The following is a 12,054-nucleotide window of genomic DNA, read 5'->3' as shown; positions in this document are numbered from 1 at the left end:
TGCTTAGATAAACAGAATTAGGGAAGAAATCATAGGTAGTTTTATGGTTGAATATAGGGAGAATAAACGGGGTCTCTATCGGCTGAAAGAAGTAGAGTGAATAGGATAGAGATTCTTTTAACCGGGTATTAAAAAGTAGGAGTGCTTATTGGGCGGATAATTATGCTTAACGGTTCGGCTTATCGGTTATCGAATTATAAATATAGTAATCTGCTAGCCATCCAATAAGACAACGGGCGGATTGTTATCGGATTAACGATTATCGGGCGGTTTATCGGCTAAGTCAAATAAAAAAATTTTGAACAATCATTCGGTCAATACCAAACGGTTTCAAATCAATACCATCTGAGATCTACAAATTACTTCCAGTTCTGGCCATTATCATAGATCTCTTTCTCTAGTTCTATCTTGAGATGTTGTGTTGATGTCTTCTTTGGTTCTATCTTGGAATTGTGTTTGCAGTGTCTCAATTTTTATGCATATTTTCTGAAAATTATTAATTAAATAATTGTATTATATAGCTGGTAAAATTCTGCTATGAAAAAAAATAATTATATCACTACTGCACAGAATACAGATGCACTTCTAACTTCTTATTAGTTTCCACTTATTTTTCATTTGGTTATTACAAAGGCATCTAAATTACTTAGTCCAAATGTCATCTAAGGCAACATAGTGTGAATCTGCTGCAAGTACATAGTCTGAATATGTTGGAACGTAACTTCTAAGGCATCTAAGTAGAAACTAAGTAACTTAAATGACATTTTCGTTGCAGAAGGTATCTAAGTTACGTTGCAGAACTGCTGAAAGATTTTCTAAGCTCTGGTGACTGGCGACTTCTCAGTAGTACTTTATATACATAAGGGGTAATAGGGGTAAAAGTATAAATATAAAAATTCTTAACGGGTTAATGATTTACCCGATAAGAAAATTGAGTAATCCGCCCCAAACTGTTAAGTTGTTAATTATAAAATCTCAATCCGTTCACCATCCATTACCCCGATAATCTGATACCAATAAGCCAATAAGTTATCGGTTCGGTTAACGGTTTCGGTTCGATTTTGAACAACGCTATAAAAAAGGTTAATATTTCTTTTAATGTTTAGAATTTTTAGCTAACTAGAAATATAAAATTTATTTTAATTATGCGTGCAATACACGTGCTGGAACCTTCTTGTGATCATGCGCCAAAATAGCTGAAAATGGTCTAATAATAAGAGTTGTAAATTTTTAAGGGGTACTAGGACCCTGCAAAGTTCCAATGTGAGATTGAAAAAAAGCTCATAGTTCAATGGGTTCCTATGTATTATCCCTATTAAGTATGATATTGTTAGTATTTTATTTTTTTATTTTTTTTTTGAAATCGTACCTAACCCAATTAATTATTCAAATTTCAAGCTTTATTGAGATGCTTTATCTATCAAATTAGTCTTTCACCAATCACTTAATTATTTTTCTTCATTAACACTAATTTATAACATAATCAAAATGACTTTGTTTTGTTAGGTTTTTTTTTTCTTTTTCCGAGGTGGCCTTTAATATGAGTTAATGGCTAAAAGTTGTACTATGAAATTAATTCAGAAAATATATAATGATTTTAAACAAAGATACGTGTCATGTTAACATTGACTTCTTTAAAATTTTTCTTTGAGTTACCTTAACATCAAGGGGAAACAACTAATACGATACGACGAGAAGTAAAGAGAAATAAAATTCATAAATACATATGCACGTCGAAACATTTCCCTATGAGTTTAAATTATATGTAATAACAATGCAAAAAAAAATTATACTATCAATACAATTTAATATTTTATAGGATGTTACCTATTTAATATATCTTTCAGGTTACAAGATCCATTACGGTCAAAAACAATTAGTCGTCGTTATTGCAAATAACTTAACCTCACGGCATAAAATAATATTGCACAACAAAGTACTTAAAACTCTCTGCCTGTAAGCCATAACAACATGAAAACAGTTATGGACCAAAGGGAAAACAAATTAAGAAAATCAAATTATTTTGGTTCTTAAAGTGAACAAATAAGTAGGTTTTCCAAATAAAACAGGTATGGACTGGTAGATAAATCATCATACAAACTAGAATTGACAAAATCATACTAAAAGAATCTAATATGAAGGATAAGAAAAGTAAATAAAATTGTGGCATTGTGGGTTTGATTGATAGAGAACTTTAAAGGTCTTTGGAAGAAGTCAGAATAAAAATTGGTGTAGCTCGTAAACTCAAATTTGACTCACATTTAAACAAGCCGCTGCAAAAGTCACCTCATTTAGAAGTCTTTACACTGGAGTTCAATATACAAACAAGCTTCAGCTAGAAGCATTCCAATTCTTCTTGATATTTCACAAATGAAGTAGACGAACCTATGCTATGAAGCAGAAGATTGTTTTATACAAAAAATACAGTAAATAACAACTTCTGCAATAGCTGCAGCAAAGTAAAAAATCAGTGTGCCTGATCGTGTAAGAAACACAGCTAAGACAGTCTGATAGCCATTTCTTGAAGAAGTGCTCGCTTCTGTGATGTATTAATTACTTGATTGGATTCAGCATTCTCAAGCACATCTGCAATTATGGCTGCTGCATGACCTAGAGGTTCTTCTGCTGCTCTCTTCAGCATAAAAGCCTGTAAAAGACAAGAGTCAGATATGTGCGTGTGTGTGCGTGTGTGTGTGTGTGTGTGTGTGTGTGTGTGTGTGTAATAGTGTAGTAATCTGAAGAAACTTCACCACGATATCACCAAGCAAATTGGGTTCGGCGCTATATAAGCCCAACGTTATCTAAAAGGAAAAAGGGGGGGAGGGGAAGAGAATGACAATGAATCAAGAGAATACACCATACAAGCCTAAACATACATCAATTTCCATCAGAAAAGACTAGTTTCCAAGCGGCTAAAGATACAGAGAAATGAATGATAAAACTAAAACTTCCCAGTCCCACCACTTCCAAATCGTGAGAACCTTAAATCCATGATGTTCGGATAATTATTAGACAGTAATGCAGGCATGCCAGATACAATGGTCTCAGATCCATGTTTCAGCTGATGAAAATTTAAGCACACTGTTGAATTTTGAAGGAAGGAAACCTGTCCATGATGTGTTATCGTCAATGTACAGGGTTGCTGATTCCAAGGTTCTCCATCTACTTGAACAGGAAATGCAGCAAAAAGTTGAATTTTAATCACTTGTCCTTGTGCAAGCCTCCGAGCTTTGGAAAGCCCCACCTGATTGTAAGAACAATTCTCTTATCACACAAGTTTAACATTTAAAAGCAGCTGTAAGATAAAATAAACCAAAATGAAACTTTATGTCAGAAACAACTGCATTGTCTAATCAGATTCAAACAGGAGCAGTAGAACCCAATTCAAAATTACCCCTCAACAAAAACCGTCAACTGTTTCTCCTTCTCCATTTACTTACGCCAATATCTGCAACAATTCTTGCCACAGAACTACTGAACTACCAGATTTCTTTTATTAATCAAGTACTGAACTACCAGATATAATTATTGGTCAGCCCCTCCAACTAGGGATATGAACAAAAAATAACAGCTAAGTGCTTAAACGAAATCACTGAACAATATTGAAATGTCTCTCAGGAAACAAAGCTTCGAAATGATGGTTACTTTTACCACATCATCTCAGGAATTCCCCAAAATATACCTGAAGCTTCCCAAGATGCCAGGTACCAGAAATGCTAACAACCTCCAGCATCTTATCGTGCATGGATTGAGGATCAAGATTATCATAGCTTTCATCTTCATTCTGCCACAAGTCTACTCCGCCCATGTAGCTCCCAATATTAGCTACAAGAACACCTTCTGCATCCTAGAAAGAGTAAAGAGCATGATCGTTTCACCACTGATCCATTAACTAGCAATAGTATTTTAAGTAGTCTCCAGACAAGATAATCGACTAAAACATCAACCACAATTACCTCATGTGTAAAAGGTTCAAAAATATTAATAACTACGAAACTTGCAAAATGAATATGTTATACGACAAGAAGTCATATGTTAAATGACTAAAAGTAAAAGTTCAAAAGCATATGTATTTCAAAAGGATTTTGTAGCTGCCCTTCCCCGGACCCCGCGCATAGCGGGAGCTTAGTGCACCGGGCTGCCCTTTTTTTGTAGCTGCGCATTTGACAATTACCTCAGGAACCTCGATCTCAACACCATCAACCTCCACATGAACTTGCCATGGAAAATCTGCAAATGTCCTATCCATGATACTCCTGGCGCCTTCTCTGGCATAAAGAACTTTGTTCATGAACTGCAACAATGTTGCCAAATATTTTCAGCACCGACAGAAATACACATCGACAAATATATGAACTTAAATTAATCAATTACACAAAAAAACTCCTACAAGAATAAAAAATCATGACCTCAATCTCTGAATACACATAAACACAATTTATTATTACATAAATACAGAACAGACAAACAAAGACGATTAAATCTTAAATAATTATTAGCATCCACAAGAACCACCACGAGAGAGTTCACTAAGTAGCCAACTTACTGCGGGCTAACTTATTGTAAGAGCTTGTCAACTTAACCCACTTTTGGAAAGAGCAGAGGGAAACCTATCTAATGAACTCACTGAACTGGATTTATGTTAAACATGAAAAGGCATAAGAGTTCATGGCTAGCAAACACCATGTCATGGATACTCAACTCTCCAAATTTTCAAAAATTTAGATATATCGGTTGCCCCGAAGTAACGAAGTTCTGGAATCTCTAAAAGAGATGAATATCAGAAACACAAGGGCAAATCGTTATCAATAATGTGCATATAAAGTTAAATGCTACTGTATATGAGACGACATGTTTTAACAGGGATGCAACATAAAGCAACTGTTAAGCAGAGTAGATCGGCAGGTGGCACCAATAAACCATGAAGAAGGCTCGAATGAACACGTTGAGAACTAATTCAGTGACAATCAGAAATGCCAAAAGGGAAGATTGATATCTGAAAAAGATTAGCAAAGAAACTGTATGCAAGACAAGATTTTGTCTTTCTTTTATTGATGAACAAAAATGCATGTTAAAACAAGAAAGTATTCAGGTCTGAGATATTAGAGTAGTCATTAGTCAAGTCTACAACATCTAGGTGAGGTTCTTATTTCCTTTAAAGATTCTGTCCTCCAGAACTTCTCCTCTCCCCCTCTGAGAAAACTGAAGAGCATATTAGTTATTACTAATGGCACCTGACTCTGTTCAGCGGCCTAGTGGAAAATGGTCTGACAACTATTCTTTTACACAAGCGCCACAAGTGTGGAACCAATATCGAAGAATAAAAAGTAACTATGAAAAGAAACGCCTTCAAGACTAAGTGCACTATAATTAGGCCAAAATACCCTCAAAAGAAACTAAAAACTCTTTGAAAGTATAGCATCAAAGCAAGAGCAAAACTTATAAGGTTTACATCGAGCAAATTTGTTTGTTTTGGCATCCCTCTACCATTTTATAATATTAAATAGTTGTATTTTAAACAGAGATGTATTTTTTTGTTAGCTTTTTGGTGCAATCTGGTAATTGAACACGATGTAGATGGAATGCTAGATACAATAGAGGGTTTGCACAACCTGTAATTACACCTGATGCACTGGCTTAGTGCATAAATTTATAATATCTTTAATTACTTATCAAAAAAATTTAATATTATATAGTTTTAGGTATTCCATCAAATACATCAATTATCAAAGCAAAACTTTGAAGCTACAGACCTAGTTGGTATCATATCAATCCCATTAACCCAATTATCATGCTTCACATCCTCTAAAAACAAAAAGATATCTGCATTACCTGATTGTAGAACTTTTCCGGGTTTTCCTCCCTCATATTATGGATTTCTAATGCAACCTTTGCATCGCAACCAACACCTGGAATATCAGTTCCCAACAATCATCAAATTCTATATCTAAGAAAGTGAGAAAGTCATAATATTTCCAAGCAAAATATTCTACATTTTTCAGGTCACAGAGAGATAATTTAGATTTTAGATATCAGTACTATCTATGAAAAGGATATCAACATACCAAGGTAGTTGTTCAAGAACTTTGGAGGTTGAAGCAGCTCTCCTTGTTGGTTCAAGATTGAAACTTTCCAACGATCAAGAATGGTTACCGCTGCTTGTTCTATATCATGCAAAAGTGTGCAAAGACCTCCTTGCCTCTCAACTGAACCCAAGCCACCTCCCCAGGAAAGAACTCTAGCCAAATCATTTCCCGTCCCAGCAGGAAGTATTGCTACTGGTGGGGGTGAAACAAAGTTTTGTTTATCTATAGCATTTAAAACCCATCCAACAGTACCATCTCCACCACAGATGAGAATCCTGAAGTGAGGGACCCTTCTGAATAGATAAAGACCTACTTCTGGTCCTTCTGTTGAGCTCAACTCAAAGACCTAATTAGCATATCCATGCAACATCAGATCAAGACACTAGCTCACAGACATCAAATTGTTGAATCTACTGAAAGGTAGACTATACTACGAGTGTTTTTAGTAAAATAACAAATCACCTTCCATGTTATTCATTATGAAGGAGCTATAGTTAAGCTGGCATAATAAGTAGAACTCAAGAAACAGCTATTCTACATTAGAACTCAGTAAAAAGGGAGAACTATAACTTCATTCTATCTAATTCTCTCCCTTCACCTTAATGGATACCTGTGTAACTCAAAATTTACAATCTTCAATAGTCAATTCAACTGAAAATGAAGATTAACAAGTCTCCTTTGACAAATGCCTTATAATTATGCCATACTAGCATGTTAAAAGATCAGGCTATATGTATAGATGGTGAACATGTAATAATTATCAGTTGAAAGGTGCTCAAACACTTACAGATATCCTAATAAAGTATTATGTTATTATTCAATAAGACAGACAAGTGACTTCTAATAGCTACGAGCTCCCCAGGCCCTTTCAAGGACAGCAGAAGTAGTTTGTCAACCAATTTGTTTTTTCGTAACCGAGGGCCTGTGGCACATGCGCCTCTCTTTTTTGGGGATATGGCAAACCCTAATTGGTCAACTAAGTCATTTATTATGGTAGTAACATCTTAACATGCAAGTAATCCATGCATAGATAGAGGAAGAACACATTTCCATGCAATTGTGCCAAAAGAAAAGCAACTAGCTAAGGGAGCTTGCTCTAAATGACCTGACCTGCACAGGATTTAATAAAATGTTCAACCGCTGCCTAAGTGAATCTCCTCGCTGAGCTCCACTTTTCTTGTTTAGAAAAACTAGCAGAGGCCTAGCATCTGGAGGCAAATCAGTCAATTCATATTTCTGTTTCATCCGTATTAACTGAGACTCATCCTTCTGATTGATTGATGAACTCCTCTTGAAGCTGGGTATAGATACCAGCTTTTTCAGAACACTTCCTTGTTGCTGATCTACAGCCTCTTTATGTATACCACCATTACAATTTTCCTCTACTTTATAAGTACCATTTACTTGATGAGTATCTGCAGTGCTTTCAGTGGTTGTGTCACCGGTATTATCACCATTGCCTGTGTCAGTAGATACCTCATTTAAATGGTTTTTATTTTTGTGTTTGTATTTCTTGCTTTGACTTCTAATACTAGCACGTACTGAAGATGCAATTTCATTGGCTCCTTGTGTGATAGAACTCAGCAGTCCACCAGAGGACGTCCTAGTAAACTCTTTAACATGAAGAGGCGATAAAATAAGCCTTCTGAAAGGGCCCAGGTCACAAATATCACCAGTTTCATGGAACATATTAGCATGGCAATCAATGTGAACCAGGCACTGACACCATAAGCAACACCATATAGGGGAACCCCCAAGAAACGAACTGCTGCACGGCTCTTCACAGTAGCTGCAGAAAGAGTCATCTGGTTGATCTGCTACCTCTGTCCACCGAACTGCCCATTGATGTACCACGTGCTTATATCCAAACATTGATCCACATTTGCAATCCTTATGAGCACTCGATGAGCAACTAAGATGAGCTGCTGCACCACAAGTGCAGCAGCAATTAAAAAAACTCTCTGATGCCACCATTGGTCCAAGAGTTTGAGATGGCGACATGGACTCTAAACAGACACAGCAATTTAAACTTTTCCCTCGAGATACGGATTCCAAAGTCCAACTATGAGAAGCTACAGGGACCTTATACCTGGCTTTCGGGTTTTTCTTTGACCTAGCTATAGCTTTCATCCAACTAATGTTTACGTTCTTTCTCCACTGGAAAGCAGTGTAAATGATAGTGAGAATCCCGACTAAACCAGCAATGAAACAACAGAGAATAAAAAACCATGATTCCGCCATCTCGGAGGGATTTTTGCTGATCCAGCTAGCAAGCGGAATATCTAATTCTCGATAGTCTTCCATTTCTTAAATTCTATATTCCCTTGAATGCACAAAACATCTCCAGAACATAACCTAAAGTAACAAAATAACAGCCAGAAAGGGCATTAACCTAACATATATAATTGCATTATGCAGCTTCCACTGAACACCTATCTGAAGCCCCACAAGCTGGCTATGAGTTCCCTGAGGTCAGTTATCTTGTTTCTCCAATAATCACATACGTTCCAGTGAAGTACTCAGGTGATGGTGGTTGTACACTCCAAATTTGCAATCCTGCTTATTTTATTCGCCATCTCAAAGGGCTTTAAACCTTTCAATAAAGGTAGCAAAGCCAAAACAATACCCTGCAGGTAAAAAGAATAAAAATTTCATCAAACAAGTTCAAAAATTACAACCTAAGTTCTTGTAACAATAGCATCTCTTTGGATTGCAACAGAAACAAAAGTAGCTTATTACTCCCTCCCTTCTAAAAAGAATGATGGATTTCAGAGTACGAGCTAAAAGCATCTAATTTTTGGTCTGAATCCGGACATCAGACATCGACTTCTCAATATTTTTTAAATGTACTTTTTACATAGTTACCCAGACTCCAATTGTGGGATTATACCGGGTGGTTGTTGTTGTTGTACTTTTTACATAGTTAGAAACTACATATAAAGTACTACAAACCACAAAATTATCATTATCAAAACTATTTAAAAGATGTTTGAAAAAGAAAAAAAAAGTCAAACAAAAATTAGTTTTATTCCCCAAATAGTAATAGTGTCACATAAAATGGGACAAAGTAAGTACTGCACATCACTCTCCCACGGAAAAGAAAAGGCAAAAAAAGAAGAAGATGGTGTTGTCATTGAAAAGTGTGAAAAGAGATTGGCAAGCTGTCAAATGCAATATCTATAATTGGGTGGCAGACGGACATTTATCAATAGTGTCCTTGATAGTATTCCAACCTATTGTATGTTACTTGACCCCATGCCAGGCTCAATACTAAAGAAGCTAAAAAGACTAAGAAGGAGATTCTTAGGGGACGGAAACAGCACAACCCAAAAGTTCTCATTGGTGAAATGGTCTAAAGTAACTCAACCAAAAGCTCAAGGGAGTTTGGGAATCAGTATCACAACAAAAGCATGCTAATGAAATGGCTTTGGAGAAATGGGCAACATGAGGCAGGTTACTGGAAGAGAATCATAGCTGCTAAATTTGGTGCCCAAAATCATTTGGTGTACCAAGGAAAGCACTTGACCACATGGGGTGGGAGTATGGAAGCACATCAGCAGCCACAACCGAGATTTTTCCAGAATATATATTTCAATGTTGGAAATGGTTTACACATTAGACTCTGGAAAGACAAATGGCTTGGCAGCACATCCTTAAAGGAGTCCTTCCCAAGGTTATATCAAATTGCATGCAATCAGGATGCATCAATTGCTCAGTACAAGGATGGAAATAGCTGGAACCCCATTTTCAGAAGAAACCTCTATGACTGGGAAATCAATGTCCTACTCACAGTCTTTACAACTTTGGCAGAATACAACTTTGACATACACCAACCTAACAGAATCTTGTGGGGAAGATTAAAAGGTGGGAAGTACACAGTCAAGGCTGGCTATGGACATTTGTGCTCTCAGAATGGTATTTTAGAGGACTGGCCATGGAAGCATGTGTGGAAGATTAGGCTACCTCTAAAGATTTCCTGCTTTTCCTGGATAGCACTTAAGGGAGCATGCCTAACACAGGATAACCTCGGTAAGAGAGGCATAATCCTAGTGAGCAGATGCTATCTGTGCCACCAAAGTTCAGAGAATGTCAGCCACTTATTTCTGCATTGCCCTTTCACAGCTGATTTCTGGAACTTCTGCTCTATTTTTGGTTTATACTGGGTCATGACTCAAACAGTCAAGGAAGCATTTATTAGTTGGCATTTTTAGAGAGTGGGATAAACCATCAAAAGGATCTGGAGAATGATCCCAGCAGTAATGTTTTGGTGTGTTTGGAGTTTGGACTGAAAGAAATCGCAGATGTTTTAATGGAATGTCTAACTCTCAACTCCAACTTACACTCTTAAGGCTGGATGCTTAGTTAGATTGTTTAGCTGGCATTTTCATTCCCCTGTAAACAATGTTGACAATTTTTTGGATTTTGTTAGTTCCCGGAGTCTGGCATAGATATTATTCTGGAGCTAACTTTTGTTTTGTTTTTGTTATCTTTTTAACTATGCATCTTCTGGATACCTTTATTAATGATAATTACTTACTTCATCGAAAAAAAGATGCTCTTCAATCCACTACTCTCACTATATCCAAGTGTTATACTTACTTCTCTAATCAAATCACTTCATAACAGAAAATATGGCTTCAAAAAAGTATAAATAAGTCTGTCAAGCGGAAAGATAGTAATATGTCTGTCTCAATTTATGTGGCACTCTTTCCTCTGTACCCAAAAAAATAAAAATGATACTTTTCTATATTTAGAAACAAAAATGTTTATGGCTTGTTTAGACCACAAAATTCATGTCTTACTTTCTTTCTTAAACTACATGCCCAGTCAAACACACATATGAATTGACACGGAGGAGTACTACCTAAAAAGGTAGTTCCTGATATATGAGGAAAGCAATCAAACTAACCCTCACTATCCACTTCGCTCTGTTTAGACATTGTTGAGACAATATGATTCCAATACTGATAAATAATTTGCCTTTTAAGGAAAAATTAAAGGATTCCTTAAAACCAGAGTTTTTCTAAATCAATTTATCTCTATACTGTCATATAAGCATCCAAACAAACTAAGAAGATGATATAGGAGAAAAATAAACATAGAAAATTGAGAAGCACTCCACGATCATAATCACAAAAAAAAAGGGGGAATAAATGTGATCACAAATCATAAGAGGAAAATCCGTACCAACAACATCTCAATCCAAACAGCAAAAACGTTCACAAACTGATAAGAGATCGAATCATGTCTAGTGTCTGCAAAACCCTAGCCGATGAAGAAACAAATGCGCTGGAAATGGACAGAATCAAAAGCAAAAGTGAAACAAAGGAAAGCAAAAAAGCAAAGTTTGAGCAAATAGAGAATTAAAATATATTTACCTTACTGCTTTGGGTTTGCTTTTTTAAAAATAGTAAGATTCTTTGAGATTCTAACTCATGTTATGTGTATTTGGAGATTTGGACGTATATAATACTTTAATAGTGAGAGAGCGAGGTTTTGGAGATTCTAACTCAGTACACGTGTACTGACGTGACACGTGTGAAATTGGGCCTACTATAAACCACACTGCTTCCTTCGTCAGTAGTATGGAGTTTCCTTAATTTTTGGTGAGGCAACACGCCATGGACACGATATTGGTCATTGCGACGACAGTCGGCAACGGGCCATTGCCGTTGCAACTATTTCTGCACAGCAACCCCCACCTCCCCCAAATTCAATGGGAAGTTTTTGTATTTTAATTAAAATTATTTTTGTTCTAATTTTATTTTTGCATTAAAAAATAACTGTTTTTAATTAATTATAAACATTGGTTATTAGCTTGTTTGTCCAAGGTTTGTTTGGCTAATTAATTTGAAAAGTATTTTCGAGCAATAATTATTATTTGATCAAGTTTTAAATAAGTGGTACTAAGTGTATTTTTCTCAAAAGTATTTTCGGAAATAAATTACTATTTTCTACTTCTCAAAAA

General features: G+C 36.0%; 1 protein-coding gene across 4 annotated transcripts; it reads right to left on the bottom strand.

The window, feature by feature from the left end:
- Positions 1–2,260: 2,260 nt before the first annotated feature.
- Positions 2,261–11,822, bottom strand: LOC107815988 (diacylglycerol kinase 1). Of its 4 annotated transcripts, XM_016641637.2 has the most exons (9): positions 11,465–11,801; positions 11,274–11,375; positions 7,197–8,713; positions 6,066–6,432; positions 5,833–5,909; positions 4,175–4,294; positions 3,683–3,847; positions 3,107–3,244; positions 2,261–2,647 (listed from the first exon to the last, which is right to left on the bottom strand). In XM_016641637.2, the coding sequence occupies exons 3-9, from the start codon at positions 8,388–8,390 to the stop codon at positions 2,498–2,500; spliced, it is 2,211 nt and encodes a 736-aa protein (XP_016497123.1). In that variant the 5' UTR covers positions 8,391–8,713; positions 11,274–11,375; positions 11,465–11,801; the 3' UTR covers positions 2,261–2,497. The 4 variants fall into 4 exon arrangements, with proteins under 4 accessions (XP_016497123.1, XP_016497124.1, XP_075087359.1 ...); XM_016641638.2 differs by lacking the exon at positions 11,274–11,375 and having other exon boundaries at positions 11,465–11,822; XM_075231258.1 differs by lacking the exon at positions 2,261–2,647 and having other exon boundaries at positions 2,721–3,244.
- Positions 11,823–12,054: the final 232 nt, after the last annotated feature.

The sequence above is a fragment of the Nicotiana tabacum genome, chromosome 15 (genome assembly GCF_000715075.1).
Source record: "Nicotiana tabacum cultivar K326 chromosome 15, ASM71507v2, whole genome shotgun sequence".
NCBI lineage: Eukaryota > Viridiplantae > Streptophyta > Magnoliopsida > Solanales > Solanaceae > Nicotiana > Nicotiana tabacum.
Note: the sequence above shows the minus strand (reverse complement) of the source record. Positions and strands in the feature narration are given on the sequence as shown.